The sequence below is a fragment of the Takifugu rubripes genome, chromosome 8 (genome assembly GCF_901000725.2).
Source record: "Takifugu rubripes chromosome 8, fTakRub1.2, whole genome shotgun sequence".
Classification (NCBI taxonomy): Eukaryota; Metazoa; Chordata; class Actinopteri; order Tetraodontiformes; family Tetraodontidae; genus Takifugu; species Takifugu rubripes.
Window position 1 is genome coordinate 11,229,277 of NC_042292.1, and position 22,356 is coordinate 11,251,632.

At 41.0% G+C, this 22,356-nt stretch overlaps 1 protein-coding gene and 1 long non-coding RNA gene across 16 annotated transcripts in view; one reads left to right on the forward strand and one right to left on the reverse strand.

Annotated features, from left to right (window-relative positions):
• Window positions 1-548: 548 nt before the first annotated feature.
• LOC105416821 (uncharacterized) lies at window positions 549-21,664 on the forward strand. 4 transcript variants are annotated; one of them, XR_964737.2, is made up of 4 exons: window positions 549-650; window positions 19,415-19,769; window positions 19,922-20,182; window positions 20,514-21,664. It is a non-coding gene; the product is annotated as an uncharacterized lncRNA (long non-coding RNA). The 4 variants fall into 4 exon arrangements; XR_003889184.1 differs by having other exon boundaries at window positions 19,922-21,664; XR_964735.2 differs by lacking the exon at window positions 19,922-20,182 and having other exon boundaries at window positions 20,909-21,664.
• The window catches only part of nrxn2b (neurexin 2b), a 457,955-nt gene continuing 449,116 nt past the window's right edge, over window positions 13,518-22,356 (reverse strand). For 11 of the 12 annotated variants that reach the window (XM_029839769.1, XM_029839776.1, XM_029839766.1 and 8 more), the window contains 2 exons: window positions 21,876-21,954; window positions 13,518-15,793 (listed from right to left, as the gene is read on the reverse strand). In XM_029839769.1, coding sequence (XP_029695629.1) covers window positions 14,910-15,793; window positions 21,876-21,954 — 963 coding nt within the window. In that variant the 3' untranslated portion in view covers window positions 13,518-14,909. The remainder of the gene's footprint in view (window positions 15,794-21,875; window positions 21,955-22,356) is intronic. The other variant, XM_029839775.1, reaches the window with a different exon arrangement.

Here is a 22,356-nt window from a genome sequence, read left to right on the forward strand (position 1 = left end):
ATGTTGTACGTTACAATCTCTCCAGATTATCTGCAGATTCCGCCTGCCTTCGTTGCACCAGAGCTCGGGCATCGTCCATCGTCTGCGCTGAGAAAAGGGACAAAATTGCGTAGAAGGAAACAATGTTGACCATCGACTTCCATAAATGGGAAGAATATTTCGACACTCCAACAAAAAATAAATTAATAAATGCCGCGACAAAGTGTACGGGATTAATTATTTAAACACCTGAACTTAATATTCAAGAGCAAAGATGCGACTTTACGTCTATATGAACTTTCTCATGTGTTTAATAACCATTTAAAACGCTCAGAGCAAATATACGTGATGTCGCTACTGTACAGGTACTGCGCATGCGCAGAACCTCAAGGTAAAAACTTCCGACAGGTAGCAAAATTCGATCGAACAAATTCATTGGCGCATGCAAAGGTGTAAGGATGACGTAGGAAAACTAGCCGGGCGTCGACGCGCTAATTTCAGTGTAAAAGTTTTGTCAACTCGCACTGAGGCGGATCTGTGTAAATTGTTGGGTGGCTGCGTGCCAGTAAAACCAGGTGCGTTTGTCGCCGTGCCCGCCTTCTTTTGGACATCTTATGTGTTGTGCTGGCGTGCGCGCCCGTGTCTCCCTGTCCCTTCGTCCTATACTCGAGGTAGGCATCAGGTATTCAATTAAAAATCGTTCTTGTTTCTGGGTTTTAAACGTCCCGCCCCGTTGAGAGTAACGGTGGGCCTGAGGGGGCGGACGGGTTTGGTGGAGCCGTGTATCCTCCGAGGTATGTGGCCCATGTTTGTTTGCAGTCGTGCGTCTATGTTCATTTGTTCTTGTGCTGTGCAATGGTAGTTGCAGTAATTAAAAGTTAAAAAAAGGAGGCAAACATATGTAGCATAACATTTAAAACACACAGGAACCCTTCCAGAATTGCTACACTCATTATTTTTTTGGGGGTTAAACTCGTTAATTTATTTATCCTAGGAAAAGCTGTGTTTAAGTTGGGATTCTATGTTTCTTTTGCATTGTTGAGTTGTATTCATTCGTGGATGTTGTTTTAAGTTTTTGCTTAATTTCTTCTAAAGTCAGCTTATATAAGAGTTTCTTCTATTGTCTTACATCCTTTAGTTGAATGTTGAATTTGGTATTTTCTTTTTTCTCTTATAGAAAATGAATTTGTTTAGGTCTTTTTTGCTATGGTTTAATAGTTTATTTGTGCCATATTTAGCCATAGAGTGCCCAGAATCCTTCGCACTGTAAATCCAGTGAAAAAAACCTTACCTAGTAATGATATTTTACATAGTTTTTATGGGAGTGCACTGGTGATGTATATTTGATTCTTTTAACCCCCCTGAGTTACCTGTTGCCTGTTTTAAGCCACAGCCCTGATTGTTTTTCTGTTCTCGTTGGTCTCTGTCAATGTGTTGGATCCATCTGGGCACCTAACCCCTTGCTTGGTCATCACACCCCATGCATTTTAAATTTTAGTAATTTTGAAAAAAAAAACAACTTTGGGAAGGTGTTCTGGAACTTGCGTTGGCCTTTATGGTAATTTTAACACATGGTGTTGGCATGACAAAGCTGGACGGATGCTAAAAAAAAATCTGAATCCTGGAAGGTCATAATTTTTCTTCTAATATTCACAGTACTGTTGTGTGTAGCTGAAAATAGAAAATGATCTAATATTATTTTGAAAAGTGACGCTAGTGCCGAACCGCCCCGACGGAATGTTGGGCCTGAGTTACTCCACCTTTGACAAAACTGACCTATTGTCAATTGCATCACAAAAGAAACTGAAACCATTTAATAGGTTAATGATTCGAGCTTGACGAAGGTCTTGCAAGGTGTACTTAGGATACAAGATTTGCTTATTTTTATATCTGGACGCTTAGTTTAAAGCACATGTTAAGTATATATATCTCCTCCTGTCTTGAGCTATTTTGCCACAAATTGGAACACAATAATGAATGGGTATTAATTGTAGCAGGCCTTTGTTGTTTTTTTAAATGCACTTTTTAGACTTTAAAGACTCATTGTGGGACATCAAAGGCATTTTCATTGGTTCACAAACTTCTTGGATATTTTTTCTGATAATTATGTAAATGTTTTGTCAAAGTCATTTGAGTCCAGAAAGTGTGCCTGCTCTTACATATTTTGTTTGTTGGTAATTATCTTAAGTGAGGATGAAAAGAGAATCCTCCGAAGACCGAGCGTGTTGCAAGGAAAAGGAAAGATGTATAGTTTTGAGAAAAATGGAGGCAGTTAATAAGATATTTTTTAGAAGACTTCACCATCTTTACCCCTGAGACATTTGAAAAAATCTGGGAAAAAAATCGCTATAGCACAGCAGATTTGTGGCCAATTACATTTCTCTTCTCTGCGCCCTTTAAGTTCTTACCTCGAAGAGCTGAGTTATAAAGGGTAGCGGTTAAAGTCTACCCGTAGGAAATGGGACACTCCTTCCAGAATAAGAAACGCCATCAGTACCGTTATATGGCTTTTATGTAAGCAGACATTCTTTTCCCCTCACAGATTTATCGTGCAACCATCAGTTTTAGAATGACTCGCATGAGCTTTAGTGCAGAGGGTTTTCAAGCTGAAACCTGAATGGAACAACATTCATGAAAACCTGATCCAGCGTGCTCAGGACCTGGTTGATAGGTCTTCCTCCAGCAAGACAATGACCCTAAGCATGCAGCTGAGAGGATGCAGGGACAAAGTCCTGAAAGTCCTCGACCCCTGAACACAATGAACCTTTTGGTAACTTTTAGCTAATATCTTAGTTGTGCTAATACTGATAGGCATGAATGAAAATAAACACGGTCATGCTTTCTTCAGGATTATCTTCGGGCTTTATTTTTTTAGTTTAGGATTTTTCTGTGAAAAATAGTACAAAAACCACCACCGTTCACTGTTCTTGTATCGCGTCGTGTGTTGTCCAGGTGTTGCCGTTTCTTGTTCGTTCGTTCTTCTTGTTCGTTTTTGTTAGATCATGTGTGATCCTGCACAATTTCTGGCTTGGAGGATGAGATTCTACATCAGTTGTGGCCTCAGAATCGTGTGCTGTGTTGAGAATATCACACGCAGTATGAACAAAATTGTCTCTAATCGATATAGAATGTTTAAAAATTTAGAGAAGCCTTGCGTGTTAGCTTTAGGCTAAAGTTGACCAAATACGGTCGGGATGTAAAACTCTAATCACTGAAACCACATGCCACTTAGTTTTGCCTTGAGGACAGGTGAAATCAGTCACAATAGCAGCTGTGGCCACAAGAGGGCGCTGTTTGGGTGTACAGCCATCTCTTGGGGACAGCTGCTGCAGCACGATCAAACACATGCCACTGTCTATGTACCTACTGTGTGAATTACAACGGTGGCATGCCAATGTGGCCCTTTGTTTCATCACACTCCAGTTGGAGCTTCTGGAATCCACAGAGCAGCAGGTTAAAAGTTGCCCACTTATTTCCCTCCGTCAGTAATCTGAAGCCCCTTTGATAATGAGCTGCTGTTGGAAATAGCTCAGCACGGCGGGGGTGACTAATTATGTTTTGAAGGGAAGCGGATCCTCCCAGTTACTGAAGAAGGGCCAGATTGACAGATTGAGATCATGGAAATTGCACACAAACGGTATTAATGGAACTGTATGCAGAATTAAACTATTAACGCTATCTACCAATTTATCATAATGGAGCGATTGAGTGTGGAGAGAGGAGGTGTACATTTTGGTAGTTCACAGATAGCTTTCATTTTTCCTGTACATATGCAATAAAACAGTGTAGTTAATGTATATAATTAATAATACATAGACAATAGATGAGTACATGCCTGTATTTATACCTTTGTGGGGACTTTAATAGACATTAAACATTACAAAGCCTCCACCCTAGCTATAACCATCCTAGCTAACCCAAGCCTTAGAACCATGTCTTAACCCTTCAAACTGGCCTTTGAGAATCTGAGGACCAACCAAAATCTCCTCGCTTCCCAAAACTGTCCTCACTTTGTTTGTAGAATGCAAATTTCGGTATGTAGATAGTACAAGAACACACTAACACTCTTTGTTACTCTTGAAATGCCTCTTTGCATATTGCATAGTTTGTATAGAAAAATTAAATATATATATATATATATATATATATATATATATATATATATATATATATATATATATATATATATATATATATATATATAAACGTTTTTTTTCAGATGTTTTCAAATAATTATCTGCTTTCAAATGAGAAATTTGGCAGGAAAATGTATGCATATGCCCTCATGTACACACCAATTACAAGCTCTGGTGGTAGGCTGTGAAGCTAGCTATTTGTTGTTAATTTCACTTGAAAAGTCCCAGTGGAGAAAGAATAAATTTCACTCTATACTGTGTGTCAGCAACTACTGATATGGTCAGCTACTGAAAAATCACAAGCTTGCATGATAATTAAAAACAACTCCACCGGTGCGGACACTATAGACCTGTTCTAATTGCTGTACAGGGCATCTTGCTGATGGACGTTGGTTTAGCTGATGTATTTTTCTACTGTCCTGCCTTTAACCAGTCCTGCAGCTATGGCAATTACCAAGACAAAGTGTCCAAAAAGCTCACAAGTGATCTCTGTTGTTATTGATAATTATTTGAAACATCCCATAACTCAAGCTCATAAAAGGCTGCTTTCACCCAGCTTCAAATTTGAGCTCTCGCTAATTGTTTTTAAGTAGTTATTGATTAGGCACTCTGCGTACATAATTCAAAGTCAGTAGCAATGACGCCTCATCAAACTTGTTAGGTTTTATTTTTTACCAGTAATTTGCACAGTAAACTGTCACAAAAGAAAGGTGGATGATCAAATAACCCGGTGTTTCTCGCTCTCTGGTAATAGGCTTCAAGAAACAAGACTTCAGAAGTGTTTTTCTTTTTAGCCTACAGTTTCGTACCTTATCAAAGAAAAGGAGACAAAAAGTGTGGGTGGTGTTGTTAAACCTATTCGATCTGGGTCCGCTGCCTCAGAGGGTTTTACTCTGCGGACAGCGTTGGACAGGGATGTCAGGCGTTGTTCCTGGAATGGCCTCCTGCAGTGTGGAGGTCACAACTCCAAATGAACCCATTACCACTGGGTTAGCCAATGTCTTTGCCTTTTGCGTTTTTTTCCCTGGCTCTTCTGGTATTTTTAAGCTTCTTCGAGTCTTTTTCCTGATGCTGCTGTCGCTCGGGGTGGCTACATCTATCATCACTGTCTTCTGTTGTTTATCCACCACTCTATCACTCTGGACCTGAGTCCCACAGGAGCTTGTTCTTTCTCCATCACCTTTGAAGGTGTGATCTTGAACTCCACAGCACCAGCACAGATAATATGCCTTCAAAGTGGTGGAGAATGGACTTTAAGATACAGGTGATGGTGAGATTTATCACCACTGTAAATTGAGACTTGAATAACTGAATTAAATCACTTGTGTTTAATATAAACAATATAAAACAAAGCAGGACATGAATTATAATGTAGAAAATGGGGGGAAAAAAACCCACATTTGAATAGAAAGGGGGTAAAAAGCCTATTTTTCTTTACATTGTGCTGCCATTCTTCATCCGTCACTACGAACAATAACAGATAAGAAAACGACTCCCCACATCCAAATATATCATATTTTTGGACTCGGCCTGTGGTTTTCTTTATCAAGGTCAAAGAAGCAGCTCGACAAAGACTCGAGTTTATTGCAAATCCAATTTTTCTGTCTCAACAATGGACAACATAACTGCTCGCCTTGAAGTGCTGGGCAACTGTAATTTATTAGATCAGAATAAATACAATAATAAAAGAGTCAGCTCAAAACCCTTGCAAAAATGTATAAATAAAACCCTTTTGTTGTGATTTGAATGAAAAATCTGAGTCGACTGAATCACATATAAATGCTATTTAACCCAATAGAAATAGTGTTTGTGTTCATGTTATGGTAAATTGTGCATCTGTTGTGTCTCAGGTAATCATGACTTCAGGCTTTTATGTTTTTGTTTTTTTTAGGTTAAACCCCCCAAATTTAGACTTGCATTTCAAAACTGAGCACTTCAAACATTTAAAATAGATGAGATTCTTGCTTTATCCCTTTTTTGGGTCACTGGGAGGGTGCACGTATGGGCGACGGCATGGTCCACCCCTGGATGACTTGCCAGTTCATCACAGGGTCCTATATGAGCATTTGTGGGTTTGGTACTTTGCTCAAGGGTACCTCGGCAGTGCTCTGAAGGTGTTCTGGCCAGAACACCTTTCATGTTTTGTCACTGGGGCTCGAACCGAGAACCCTCCACTTCTCAGCCCAGTCGCAACAGACTGAACTGCCGACCTTAATATCATCTTAAAACCTTCAAGCAGGAATTTCAAATTTTGGGGACCAGCCAAAATGGCCCCACTTTGCCAAAATGACCTCGCTTTCTTATTAAAATAAATATTTTGATGAATATTTAGCAAATGCGAAGACACACACTAGTTCTGGGAGAATTTAGTGTGGTAACGAATGGATACTGTTTGTGTGGAGGAGCTGAAGTGTCCTAGGAAGAAACAGCCTAGAATGCTGGATGCCACTTCAGCGCCAAAGCAGTTTAATTAGTGTTCTCTAATGGAGTCTTATCTCCACTGGTCCTTAATGAGCACCTCGTCACTCTATGTGTCCATATTTGTTCCACACAAGCGAGTCCATGAATAATCTCGTACTCTGAAGGATTACGTAAAGCTGGTGCGGGTCAGTTGGGTACAGATGTCGTGGCTTTTTTCTTTCTTTTTTGTTTTGTCCGTTTTGAACTTTGGAATTTTCCCACATGGCATGGATGTTGCCGCACCGCCCATGTATGGACGGAGCAGTTTCAAACGCGCTTTACATTAACTGTATCAAGCGTACCATTGATGGTTGCCATGGAAACTGTTGGGGGAATAAATAAAGGATGGATGGATGCTGTAGCGCACATCTAAGCCTTTTTGGAAGCCAAGTGATGATTTGCTGTCTTTCCACCCCCCCCCCCCCCTTTTTTCCTCTTTTGCGCCTCTTTTCCCGACTCGGCTGTGTCGCTTTTCCTCCTCATCTCACTTTGTCTGAGGGTGTGCAGTGTGCCAGTCATTCGCTGTAATCTGCTGACAGGCAGGCTGATAGGTTAGCGTAATGTGTTTGTATGGCTTTATTCCAGTATTTGGAGGCAGCTACCCACCCATCCATCATCCTGCTCTCTGTCCAGATTCTTTTCTGCACTGACAACCTCACTCTTACCACCCCTTTTACTGCTCACTATATACTGATATATGGACTTGTTTTCACCCCAATACACCGTGCTGTTCTCATAGTGATGGTTCTTTAAAAGTGGAATGGGTGGCTGAGCCCTTAGCTAACAACCCCCACTCCCTCCACTCCCCCTACTGTGGAGTCAGCCTCTCTGACCTGCTCTGTTTTTGTTCAGCATCTTCAGTCATCTTCATGTATGATTTATCAGTCTGCTCCCCTCTTCTTTCTATCCTTGGCCCTGTTCTATTGCCCCCTCTCCTCTTTTACCCAGCTGCCCCCTCCATATGAGCCTGGTCCTTCTTTGGGTTTCTGTAAAGCGACTTGAGATGGTCTCGATTGTAACGTTATAAATAAAGGGGAATTGATCCAGATTGTATCTTAGCAGCATTCGGACAAGAGGTTGGGATCTCTTGCTTCCTTGCATACATCTGGGTGAAATTGAAATTGGCAACTCTAAATTGACCTTTGGCCCCTGGCCCCCTAGGCATTAAAACCTGGAACATTTTCACTGCAAGGGGATAGTGCAAACTGGTCTCTTTGTCCACAACCCTACAATTCTTTTAGCTTTTAAGAAATAATATCAGATAGGCCAAACCTCCCCACAAAAAGCAGCCATATTTTTTCCAGATGTTGTTCTTCTATTACCTATAAATATTTCACCGTGTTGTATTGAACTCTAGGGTGGTGCAAGCTTCCTCCAACTTCTTTTTAAAGCACGGAGATTGGATCAAGAATTATAAAAAAAAGAAGTGTTTTTGCATTAAAGTAGATGCTGGTTTAAGTGGAGATTGTTAATTTATCAAATACCGAACATACAACAGACATAACATTTTAATATGAATACCACCATGAGCCACACTTAGGCACAACAAAAACCTGCATCAGGGATTGGTCGCTAGTTGGTGACAGTGATTCCAGTACAATCCTTGGTATATATGGCACATGCATATACATGCATTTGTATGCCATCAAAACCGGAGCAAATCTGGAGTAGTAGCTTGCAACTTATTAGGGCTGCACTCGTATATCCTTACAGGTAAAAACTATCCTCATCCACATACTGGACACATAGTATTTTAGCAGTAATTGCTATTACTCACAGCAGTGGTTTGGCTTCCTCGGGTAGTTGGATCACGGCTAGCTTCAGCATTCATCGAAGCCGTCCGTGCATCTCTGGAGAGCTGCCAAACGCCGACGAGTGATTTGAGTTCCCACAGTTGCTGTCCAGCATATGGTGGAGTGGCCTACTGGCTGCAACACATGCTGAGTTTGTTTACTCTTTGCTCAAAAGAGTAAACGCGTGAATAATTATATTTATGTAAACATGAAAATTCACCAGCTGGCTTAAAGAACACGGCAGTGACACGGTTTGTGATGAGAGAACAAAAGAGCTAAATGCACAATAGGATTGAGTTCTTGCATTAGTAACATTGGTTGATTAGTTGAACGCAAACCCACTCTGGCCAAATATTGATTTAAACTCTCTACCAAACAGATTGATGGAGGAGCAACTAAAGCAGTAACTGTATATATGGGGGAAAAAAAGATTAGGTTCCCTTTCTAAATCATGATTTTTTTCGACCTGATTATACTGTAGTTTGATCTGTTTCATTTTGAGGTACAGAAAAACAAAGACCTCCCATCTCCATAAAGATCAAATAAGAAGTATGTGGACTATGGCAGAGTGGTATCACAGAGAGGGTAGCTCTCTAAACTGTAGCAATGCAACAGTAATCTGTGTCCAACACAACCCCCTCATCTCTATATAGTGCACTAACTAGGGAGTATACCATTTAGTACGGCTGTTTGAATGTGAAGCGGGGATTGTGGTACCTATTTGGTGCACTTTAGTGTGCATCCAGTGTTTCCTATAATGATTCCTATCATAATATTAGAGTAGAGGTGTATAACGACGCTCCCTCCCTGACCGAGCACTTTATCCCATCTTCCTTTGTGGTGGCACATGAGAAGCTAGACATTGGCACTAATTATTAGTTACTAATTAAGTTATGGATTAAGCAAATAGTAGTACACCTACAAACATCCAGTGAATGTTTATCTCTTAATCCTTACTCAGCAATGCAGATGTGGATCTGGTTCATTACCTCCACCAAGGAGGCTCTTTGTTATGCAACGCTATGATAGTGAGTGGAGACCAGCTGTAGAGGTGAATGTAGGAGACGTTCGCTATGATCCTCACTTCACTTAGCGTACCAACGGCAAAAGTCTGTCAGCCATGCAACCGATGAAAGAGGGTAAAAAAAACGGCAGGTAATTTACCATTAACATTTTTAAACCACTATGAAATGAGGGAATCGTTGACGTCACCATGATGTAAATGTGATTTTTAAGAGTATATTATTATAGGATTGTGTGTGTGGGGGCATTAGAGGTTCAGGGGGAGATTGATAAAACATATCAGGAGAAAATAGATATAAATATCTGGACAGCCACTAAGTCAGACCGGGCATTTTTTCTTGTAGTAGAGGAAAAACAGATTTTTACACTTCTTGCTGCATTGATTGAAGCTTGTCAGCTCAGTTATTATCTGTCACTCATAATTGTAACAGTTATGTGTGACCTCTATTTGACCTTTAATAGGTGCGGATTGAGATTCTTAATGAGTCTCAATGTTCTGAGAATTCAGCTGTGGGAAGTCTCTGCTGACGTGTTTGGCCCGTTTTTTTCTTCTTTTTTAAAAAAAACAAAAAACCTAACAGAATGTGCCAGCTGCCCCCCTGGTTGTCTGTGGGGACCTGAAACGGAGGCTGGTTCTGTGGAGGCCTTCTTTTGACTTTTGATCAGTAACTCAATTTAACTCTGAACGACACACAAAACCAAACGGGGAGGTTTCTCGTAGGGCATCTGAGGTAACCATGTCTCATGTCTGAAGCCACGTTGCGTTGTACACGAATACACACGTAGTTGACCAGTTTCACCAATTGCGTTGGGGAACAATGTGTACTTCTCTTTATACTTGGCGTAAGACTGTAAGTGCACTGGAATGGCAACCTGTTTATTGCAACCGCTGAAAATCATTGACTTGAGGTAGTTTTACAAAGAGAAAGAATTTCTAATATATTTCATTTGTCATCCCGCAGAATTATGGCCATATGAGCTAAAAGGTTTCTTTCTGTTAAAAGGGAATATTTTTCTTGTCACTGTTGCTCTCTTGGAGGTCAGGATCTGGGTCACTGCAGCACCACTTGACAATCTTAACAGTTGCTATACAAATAATTTAAACTAAAATAATTGAGATATTTGCCAATCTCCTCTTTCATTAGCATGAGCTTTGAGCATTTACTCCTCCTGAGCATGATGCTATTCTAGAATGGCAGCTTCCTGCCAGTCACCATTTTATAGCCTTTGCTGTTACTCAGCCGACTTAAACCACGACCTCAAATTTCCTTGGCGGAAAGTAAAGAAGTGGTTTTCGGACCCCTGGTCCAAGGACGGAATAGACATTTTTTTCCCCCACACATTCTGTTCCAAAACAAATCAGACGATTCTTAACTTGATGATAATGGTGAGGCAACTCAGAAAATAGCGATGCATCTTAAGCGGTGTGGCTTCCAAATCACTAACATAAGCAAGAATTAAAAGATAATCCAATTTTAATGTGGAATGGGGCAAATCAGTTTTTTTGTTGAAAAAGTGTGGTTTGTTTACATTACAAACTTGGCATTTAGAGTTGAAAAATATGACAAATTTTGATTATTTGGTATTTTACACTTTTAGTGGTCAGACAGGACCTCGTGGGAGGGAGCAACGTGAAGAGCTTCTTCAGAACTGAAGAGGTTGTTTGGATGAGAGGCGAGATGCCTTAGGTTGCTTTTGGCAGTCCAGTTGACCCTTTGCTAGACTTTCATGGATTAATAAGACCCGGAAGAATAAGAACCTACATGAATTAAGAGTGGGCTCTCTTTGACCAAGGTTTTAGCCCTTGGTGGGGTCAAGTTGATGTTGAAAAATAGATGGGTTCTAGGTAAACACTGACCGTGGGTGCCTAAACCTTTGTATGCGGCGATTTTTTTTTTGCTTTTATTGTAGTGTTTCTAGGAACATAAGATACTTGGAAAAATGTCTACATTTAAAAAAAAAATGGAATTAGAATAATTCAAAGCTATTATAGAAAACTGAATCTTAAAACCTATTAATATGAAAGTTTTTTTTTTAACAAGGTGTTGTATTTTTGTAAGCCTTGTGAACACATTACTATTTACAGATTGAAGGGGAATGTGACAGCTGCCTAGACGAAGGAAGGATGACCCTTAGACTGTTGTTTCTTGGTTTAACATCTGTGAGACTCCACTTTTACGTACCTTTTGCAGACAGTAAATTAGTGCATAACTCAACCACTTGTGTCAAGTGATTTTCAGTCTGTGTTCCACAGTCCACTTGTCAGACTTAACATGAAAGGAATACATTTTAACAGCTTGTGACTGCAGGGAACTCTTGGTAACATCCAAGGGAAATTTGATGTAAATGGAGGTTAAACTTGTCAATGCCAATGTATGTTAACTGCGCGATAAAATCCAATTTCATTCAAGCTGTATTCACACTCTAGACAGGCCTTTATTTCTATATGCTTCTGTTATGTTTTATTCATTTCAGAACTTGTTCACCGTTGATTTACAAGGTAGATATGGATTTGGGAATCTCAAATGATGGAGAGTACATTTAAGAAAATCACCACTTCAACACTTACCTCAATCTCCATTTTTTAATTTTAAAGCTGCTGTGACTCCCAGTTGGCCACGAGTGGAGAGAACTTGTACTTGAGTTGTGTGATTGCTTCTTAAGTTTGATGTATTAGCATAATTTCACTTTCTTACGAACTACCGGACACTTGAAAAAACCTCACCTGACTTGCTATCAATGCAGTCAACCTTTTTTTTTTTTTTTTAGCAACAATATAATAGGCACGTTTCCACTGCAGGAGTTCCTGGTAAATACTGGGGCAGGAACAGGAATTGTTTCCCTTAGCCCTCTCAATGGTCATGTCTCCGATGCGGGGTAGGACCCCTTGGTCATGTCACGGGTTTTTAAGTGTGCAGTCATGGATTTCTGCCCTCAGGACATTTTTTGTTCCTATCTATCGCTGCAAGCTGTGTAGTCTTTGTAGACATCATTGTTAATAAATATTTATAAATGGCACATGTGACAAAACAAGACGAGCTGCTGCCACACTTCTGGTTTCCGTTTCTGTGTATATCACGGTGGAAGCTATGCATGAGAAGAGAAGCAGTGCCTGCTAGGCTAATGCTTCTCTTCTGCTGGGTTTCGTGTCGCATCATGCTCTACATTTAGCCAGTCGGTGCTCCAGGAGTTTTCTGGGGCCGATCCAAGTACCTGCCCTAGAGCAGGGACTCAGTTAGGCCCCATAAAAGCTTCTCTAAATGGCTGTTTGGGGGAGGTTCCTGCTGTGGAGACACGCACCGATGGCCCCAGCCCTGTAAAATGAATGCTGAATGAAGCTCCACACTCCTATGACAGCTTTTACTTCACTACTCCTCCCCTCTCACCAACAATTCCAGTATCTTCTGGAATTCCCAGTGGTCTATAGGAGTCTGTTCCTACTCCATCTCGAAGTTTCGAAGACTATCATCTTAAGATTCTTAACTTTCCCCCATTTATTTTGTATTGCAGAGCCTGGCAAACTATAGATATGAGCAATGAGAGGAGCAGATGCCGTTTGTTGAGGCTCGTCAAAGATGGTGGGCTATGTGGCTAGTTGTAAAAATGGATTTGAGTCAGCAGAAAAAGATGATAAAGAAACAGGACACAGAAGATAAGAAGTATATAACCAAGTGTATTCCCTCTGTTAATGTACACATATTTAGAGTCATCTCACTGGAACACTTTACAATAACATTTAGAAAGAACAGGAAGATACTGGGAGGAGTGTGTCTGAAATGGGAAAAGAGAAAAAGAACTAGTAGGGGCCGGAGATGTTGGCAAGGGCCAATTGACATAGCCCGCCATCTTGTCTCCAGCCATAAAGACAGAAATAAAACCAATAATGGAGATGATGTATAGAAATGTCTTCTGCCATGGATCAAGAATAAAAGCAGGAAGAAGAGTTGGTGAAATAGAATAATAATTAAAAAAAATATTGTTTCAACTCCATATCACATTTGCCCATTTGCCCAAAAAGAAAGCCATAGAAATTTCAGTTTCCTGTAGTTTTTTCTTCACCAACCAGGAATGATAGCAGGGAAACACATTTCTCTTAGTAATGGAATGAGATTCACATTTCACAAACTTTTTTTCAGGATTTTTCTTTTCATGTTACAGTTGTCTTCTTTATAGTTGTAAATCAGAACACTAGAGTTCTCTTGAACCTCCGTCCGCCATTGTTGAATTTTTGTGCTCTTTGCAAGAAGCCTATTGGCTGCAATCAGTCCAGTCAGGCTTGAGCGGGACAAAAAAAAACCCAACAAAAAAACTAGTCATTTTTCCAGCTGCATCTCTCTCCCACAGTCCAGAAAGAACAGATTTCCCAAAATGTCTCTTGTTTCTCCAGAGCAAAGAAATTAAAAAAAACAAAAAAACACAGGAACAAACCAGGCTGAGTCCCGCAGCTAGGCATTTTATCGGCCGTGCTGTTCATACAAATGGTGAGAGGAGGGGAACGCAGGTTTGGATGATGAAAATTCCTAGTTTTTCGTTGCGCACAGTCATTTCTCAACTTGCTTACGCAATAGGTCCATACGTTTCTGCATCCTCTATACATATATTTATAATTGGAGCCAACAAAGTTCATCTGGTGTGCTGGAGATTTTTTTTCTCTTGTTTACTAGTAATTGTAAGGACGTGATGCAGTTTCTCTGTTGGATGCTTGGAGCCCCAGAAACACATGACATAGACCTGCTGGAACAAAGGACGACCACGGGGAGTTTTGGCCTCTGTTTTTTTTTTTTGTTTTTTTTTTGGTGGCTAAACGTATAGGTTAGCATCCATTAGGAGCGGTGGTATCTCACATAGTTGCTACTTTTTAACGTTATTATCGTCGATCGTCATATTTTTTCTTTTTTCAAAAACTCCACAGAAAGAAAGTTTGTCTTTTTCGTAAAATGAATACTACATGCTTGAAACACGGCAGACTTTACGTCGCATGAGCTACTAAGCACCGTAGATAAGGAGAGAAACAGCACGTGGGTGAATCGGAGGAAGAGAGAGATCAGAGATGTTAAACACAGAGGCGGCGGGTCCATATGCAGTCGATTTTACAGATTGTTGGCAAGTTACAAATTATACTGTCTAAGGCTAGTTTTGACACTGCAAGTTTGCCTCCAAATTAAGCACCCAATGCAAATACTGAGGCGGCGCTTTACAGTACCCAAAATATCAAAAACATTTTCACAAGCGAGTCGATTCATCACTTTTTATGAACATTAATTTGTCGGCACAGAACCTGATGCTCTGAGGTGTATATATCTGTACCTTTTTCAGGTTTTTAAGGAAAGCAATCAAATACACTGAAAGGAAATTAGTACCGCATTTATCTGTAAATACTGATTTTTAAAGTATTTTTTGGATGGGGTGCTTATCTTGTTCCATATACTGCCTTTTTCTGTCTCTCTCTTCATCCTCGTTTTCTTTCCTTCCCTAAGTGTGTATGCTGTCTGTCTCTGGGTGCTGTAGCAGAGTGCCCTCAGACGTAGTATTCCTTGTCTTTGTTCTTCTTGTTCTTGGTGACCGTCTTGGCAGTGCTGGGCTGTTTTTCCTTGACCAAGGCTCCGTTACTTTGCGTAGCCGAATTGCTAATGTAGTTACGACTCTGGTCCACCTGGTAGGAGCCCTCATCACGGTTGCGGTACTTGTACATGGCGTAGAGTAGGATGAGGATGCAGAGGGCAGCTGCTGCTACGATGCCCACCACCATTCCTGTGGTGCTGCTGGACTGCTGCACCTCAACGGCACCGGGGAGCCCTCCATCTGGAGATGTGGGGTCTGGAGTGGGAACATGAGGGAAATTTGGAGGGTAGGTTATTCCTGGGACTCTACGGTTTCCCGGGTCTGACGGGTGGGCCGGCGGCAACAGCACCTGGTCCCGGGTGTTCATTTTCCCGGCGGGAATTTTGTTGCTGCTGCTGCCGCCGGCAACTGGCTTAAGATGCGGGCTAAGCTGGTCTGGGTTAGCCGTGGGGGTAGAGGAGAGAGGTGGGCGATGGGAGTTGGGGACACGGGAGAAATGGCGGTCTCGGGGGTTCTGGACCCCACCTTCGGCAGCGGGGGGAGGAGGAAGGACCGTCCTGTCGGTGACCAGGGGGAACTTTTTGTAATAGTCCTCATCATCTGATTCTGTCATCTCCCCCGAGCCATATGCCGACACCTCAATGGTCTCCTCGCAGTCCTCTTGGTCCAAGGGACAGGGCGGCCGACCATTTGGCAAAGGAAGGGACTCTTTGGTGGTTTCGAGCAGGGTGAGGAAAGGGCGATAGGTCGTGGGGGGAGGAGGGATTACTGGGTAGCGGGTGGCAATAGATGGGGGATCTAGGGAGTCCACCGTAATTATAGGCAACACTAATTCACCTCCTAGGACAAGAAAGAAACAGAGGAAAAGAGCATTAGGGACCACAAGAGAGAGAGGAGTCATCGCCATATGAGTAAAGGATCAATTAATACAGCATCATCAGTATAGAAAATCCTCACATGAGGTTAGTTATTCAAGTTAGTCTGAGCTACTTAAACAAATTGTTATGACTGAAATATGTAAAAAATCTAATGTATTATACAGCTATTCTGACCTACAGTATCTTACAGAAACTTCTATATTACTAATACAAGAAAAAATGGAATACAAATTACAATGAATAAGGTAACATCTGCTAGATACGCTATTCTGCAATGCTGACTTTGTAACGTTAACCCTTGCTTAATACAGTATTGCTCAGATGCCTTTGCAGTCATTGTTTAAGTAAGATAGCAAACCACGAGGTTCAGGTCACTTACATCAACAAATTGGCCGCATGATTTTTGCATGAAAAAAAAAATTACAAAAGAAAGCTGCGTAAGATTGTTCTTGGATAGTGATATACAACTTCCCCCTCATTTATGTCACTTTAACTGCTTGAAAAAGTAATAGAAATATACAGTTGAGTTATTGATTGATCCACAATGTTTACGATGAATGGTATCATCCCATCATCAACCCCTCCCCAGTTCCTTTGGTTATGAAGTCGTCTCTGCAGTACTCCTAAAATACCCCAAAGCCCTCGAAGCCGCTGCAGGAACTCAATGCCCCCTTTTTCAGCTCATCCTCATACTAAACTGGAAGTCAGTGGCATTTTATGACATTTCCAAACATTATCGGTTATCTATAAGCCATTAATAAAAGTGAAATATTTGGGAAAAATTGCCATCAACAGCCTGTATGTGGTAGTTTAGTCGAAGTAAAAGTACCTTGTAAACTATGGCCAGAAATGATGTCATCACCCCCCCCCCCCCCCCCCCCCCCCCCCAAAAAAAAGCCTTGCCAATTCTAATTTCCTTTAAAGAGCAAATGGTGATTTTGCTAGCAGTGATTTATTGGAATGATGACCTATTTTCCTAGAGCAGCACAAATGATTGTGAGGATGCTTGCAAAACAGATTTTAGTAAAGTAAAACACTGCATCTGCTAATCAGTAGTCATGGCTAAGATTATGAAGCCACTTACAGCCAGTTACAACAGGTTTTTGATGTGGAAAGATTAAAATAGAAAGTATTATTTGATTACCCTGGCCTCTCATTCTAGACTAGAAGTAATTTTAGCTCAACCTTTTGTTCAAAGAAAGACATTTTGTTTCTAGTTTCTATCTTTTACTTTTATACTGCCAATACTATTAAAAGTAGTTAAATAATACAAAATAAATGGTTTTAGAATTCTGACCATGATTTACAAATTACTTCCCACATACGAGGACTACAAATATCGAAATTGTGGTAATACACTACTTGGAAAACGTCTTAATTGTTTTCCCTTAAACCCAGGTGCATGCTGCATGATGTGATTGCATTTGTTAATAGGGAAATTGTTAAATTAATGAGCTACAAAAAGGGGACTAAGAAGGGCAGAGGCTGAAAAGGGCAATTCACTGATGATAGACAAGGGAGCAATTTGACTAGAAGAAACCTTGTATGTTAAACAACCCACAGATTTTCAAAAAAGAACGACAATGATTTTGTAATGCAGTGGGGAGCTGAGATCAAGAACATCAGTCATTCGACAACAGAGAAACAGGCCTTGAAGTTAAGCAACTGAGAGCTGTAAAGGAAAAACATTTTGTGACTCTTCAACCCTTCGTCTTTCCAATGCTTGAAAGGGTACTTTCAATACCAGACGTTTCTATAACAGCAGGGTATGACGGCACATTAGAGGATGAAAGGATACATTTGGAAAAAAAGCACGCAATCACGACTTCACTCGCATTTGCCCGGCGATATGTCATTTCACAATACCAGTTTCAGGGTAATCAGAAATCCTGTGTTATCAAAGGATACCACGTTGCATGATGGAATTGTTTTTTATACTCTACCATCACTTTGCAGAGAAGAGATGTTTTGAGATTAATTTCAAACTCCGTACCCTCAAGATTGCTCAGAAAATAATAGATACTGTTCGATCACTACTCTGTGTGTCTCTCTTCCAGAACCTGTAACTGGCATTGTAAGGAAAACCTCCTGATAGCGAAGCTAAACTTAGCTTCTAAAACAATTCCGAAGATACAATAGTTGCTAGTTTACTATTTGGCCAATGACATGTTTTTTTGGAATAAAACTGTCAAGATGTGACCAACCTTTAAGTTTTTTAAAAATGACATTTACCAATTAGGAATTTTAGCCTTTAATGTTGCCATTTTAAACAAGACAAGTGGAATTATTATAATAATTTGCTCTTAAGCACTGAAAGTTTAATCATGAACTGTGGGTACTGTTGAGGCTCAAATGATTTGGTCATTCAAAATCCTGGAATTCTCCCTCTGGAGGTGTTCTGGGCATGTCCAGATTGGTAGAGACAAAGAGAGAAACCCAGGATGTGCTGGAGGGATTGCATTTCCCTATCCAGACCTGGCACACCCTGGCATTTTCCCAGAGGAGCTGGAGGACGTAGTCTGGTAGGTGGTCTGGGTTTTCTAATAGGAATTACCGCCCCTGACCAACAGTATGAATTACGGAATTACACGAACATGACAGGTAAAGAAGGCTCCTTAAAACCATTGAATCTACTCTGTTCATAATCTGTGAACTTCTGGAAAGTCAGTTGGATGGAGCTACAAAGGTGCACCTGGATAAGAGTCCTTGAAAGCAGAGAACTGATCATTTCTTTCACTGCCAAGTCAGTCATCCAGTTTTGAAGCTCCACAAACCTGGAGTAGCTAGGGGAGCCTGACAAAGAATTGTTGATGTTTGGCAGCTACAATGTTTAGGCATTGATGAAAAACTACAGCTTAGTTTTTAATTTAGGGTTTGTCAAACAACCAAGAACCAAGATCTCAATAGAATGGCTGCACAGGCTAAATGCCATGTGTCATTCAAAACAGAAAGGTTATACTTGAGCTACATCTTGATTGTTTTATTGTTGTATGAAATCTGTAATTCTCCTGCACTCTTCTGTAGAACCAAAACTATAGTTGTTCAAAAATTAAAAAAACAAATAAGACATTAACTTGCTAAATAAGGTAATCTCTTAATTCTCGACAGGTTTTTTAAAAAACCCCATTATTTCCCATTGATCGTTGCTTGCTGCACCTTTAGTATTTTCTGTTTTCGCTTCTCCACAACCACACATCCTTCTGTATGCAGATATGAATATACCTTAAATATGTGCACTTAAGTCATTTTCACCCCTTAAAATCTGTTTTGTGAATGTTCCTGCCAATTTCATCCAAAAAGGAAGTTTTATATATATAATTGTCAATTTGCTTAGGTGTTCCTCTGAAAACTGCCAAAATCCACAGCTGACCAGCATAGCCTTTTCCCCCACCACATTTAATCTCCCATCTGTACTGAATTGAATGGTATTTCATGCAACTTGTTTATATATCTAAGAGACTCCGATGACTATCCATAATCAGATAATTGCAGTAATTGGCCCAGATGTGTTTATACTGCCCTTTTAGAAATGTGATAAAAATAATTGCAAAACAAACCCAGTTTTGCTCTGCTTTTCTTTCAGAGCACAAGACTCAAGCAGGAAGTGGCTGTTTGTGGTGTCCCTGCTTTTGCAGACTGTCTCCTCTTCCATTGGCATTGAGACTATGCCACTTCTATCATTTTTGACACATTGGCAGACGTTAACCAAAGTGGATTAAATTCACATTGTACTTAAAGCTGTGTTGGGGATAAACCTGGATCGATTGCTTTATCTGCAAACCTATCATGATGGTCATCTACACGCTCACTTCAATAATCTGCTGATTCCAGGTCATCAAAAGATGACTGGATTTTTATGCCTGAGCAAGGAGCCCATCAGCATGATTGTCTCCATGAAGATCTTTGGTCCTTGAAGAGTTTTACAAGACATAATCCAGGTAATTTTAAATTCAACGGTTCTATATTTTCTGTAAAAACACCCTGAGCAGCAGCATCTGGGCTCATTCCTTCAGGGCCCTCATACCGTTAGCAGGGTCGATGTTAATTAAATTGAGTAAAAATGCCAATTGACGTTGTCCTTGTACTTCAGCCCTTTAGAGCCATGCAAATTCAAGGGTCAAGAATTAGAGAGTAAGGAAACAGGGATGTCAGGATTACGTTATCAGTCGAGAGCCCCCGATTAACAACTAACCCGAAGAACCCGTTTGATGAATCCAGAACTTCCAAGACATGAAGAAAGCTTAAATCAGTAATTGATCAGAACTGCTTTAATTGCTGGGTCGTCCTCCATCATGACGGTGATTTTCTGTTTGTCTCCGTCCGGTGTTGTGAGGGGGTACATACAGACATGGTGAGTCTATCCTCCACTACCTTGTCCATTTACAGTAATTTGTGTCCTCCTTAAGAGGATTTTCATCTCACATAGGCTCATTAGCAACTCTGGAAGACCTACACCAAATCTATAATTGGGGCAATGTAATTAAGACTTGCTATCAAAGTGGTGTTTAATTAGCTTGTTGGGAGGAATCATTCACGGGAATTTGACTCCACTCTTGCTGATTCTTACATCCACTTGAATGCAGAGGAACATGACGCCAAATGCTTTTCAGTCCTTCTCAATGAACCTGCTGATGGTTCTTTCTCTACTCCTGTTTTTTTCCTTCTACTCTCCCCATCCCTAGCCCGTGCGGTCCGAAGGCTAGACCAGATTATCAAGTGCACGTGACGGTAATGTCCCAGAAACAATTATCGGCGTGGGTCAACAGATGCACCGCCATTTAGAGCTGAATGAAAAGCTCACGGCTGCAAGCAAACACGCCGTGTGCTGCGAACATTACAGGACACGCGGTGCGAGAAGGAACCAGATTGATCCCTGCGACGGCCCCATGGTTATTTTTCTCCCAAAGGCTGTTTGAATAAAAAAAACAAAAAAAATGTAATTGAAAAGATTGAGAATTGATCCCACAGTGACTGCAAACCATTGTCTGCACGGCAACAGTGAAGAGGGACATGGGCCGCTGACAGTGTTGCTTCATCTTTCCGTGTTGACAAGGATTTTTTTTTTTTCTCTCGCCAGCTGACCTTGCCAGAACTGCTGTGGCATCTGGAAGATGCGATACGGGGCATGTTTCGGTTTCTCAGGAGAGCTCGCGGCAGAGAGAAAACTTAACACCCACAGATTGTCAGAGGCCAGCGTCTGTCTGGAAAGGTGAACATGTCTGACGCTGTATGTGGGTACACGGAAAAGAGACGGTTGCCTCTCCCGTGGGGGATTAATCCTGGGCATAGCATCCAGCAGAGAAACCTCATTTCTGTTTTCGATGAGAACGGAATCGAAGCTCTATTTTGGTCCCAACCACCTACAGAGAAAAACCACAGGGGGAATCTACCCTCAAGTGTCACCACACAGGTTCAGACCACATTGTCACAAAAACACTGATTTCTATAATCTGCCACTTGCAGCAGTTTTTATACTACAAATGTTTAAACAACCCCATGTATTTTGGATTATCTTGTTTTGCCAGTCACTTGTCTGTGTGGAAATGAAACACCTGTTTAAAATCAGCATTTGGTAATGTTTGCCCTAAAAGCAGACCTGGGTTTTTCTGCAGGGGCTTTCAGGAAAGGGAGAGAACCATTCATTGGTGTAGCGCTACAATGTATTGAGGTGAGTGGGATGTGTCAGAAGGTCTCCCTGTGATGCTCTAGGGGCCTTAGATTTCGAGCCATTGTTGTGGAAGACCTAGGAAATGCTGGACTGGGATACGGAAAGAGGAGGCAAGCATGTGTGCTTACTGAGGATGTGACAAATAAAGTTGACATGTTGTATGTGTGTGAATATGTATATATGAGAGAGAGACACTGACTAAAATTGTCTACTCACAGCTGCATACAGAAGGTTTTGCAAACCAAAAAAACAGCACTGTTTTTCCCCAGCTTCCCCAATTTTTCCCCAGTTTCCCTGCATGAGGACTCAAGTTCAGACTTATTTTTGCTTCTGGATACCGACTTCTCTGAAAACAAAACTCCCTGAGCAGACTCACCGTTTCCCGGCTCGCACTCCTCCAAATCTTCGTCGTCGCTTGGACACTCTGCCGATGCTACCAAGAGGTCATCCGCGTTCTGAACAGACAGGAAGCAGAGGGGGAGGATGATTAATGTGGTGAATGGCTTTCCCATAAGGGAGATTATGACAGAATAAGAACAAGTCAATCGAGGAGCAAAGTGTAAAAAGGCTTTACGTGATGAAAAACCGCGAGGCGTTGAGTGATGTCACAACTGCTGACAATGGAGGTAGGTGGGGTTTATATGGCACTTTTGAATGAGCAAATGACCTAGTATGATGTAAAGTCTCTGTGCAGAAAACAAAGGAAAATTACACAGGATTTCTCCAAACTTTCTATTTACATCTGCACGACCGGAAAAACTGACAGAAATAACAATTATCGTCTGCGTAAGTGATTAAAGTGTCACCCTCGTCTGTGTTTTCTTAGTTATTAACGCACTGTCTGGTGTTCCCGGTTA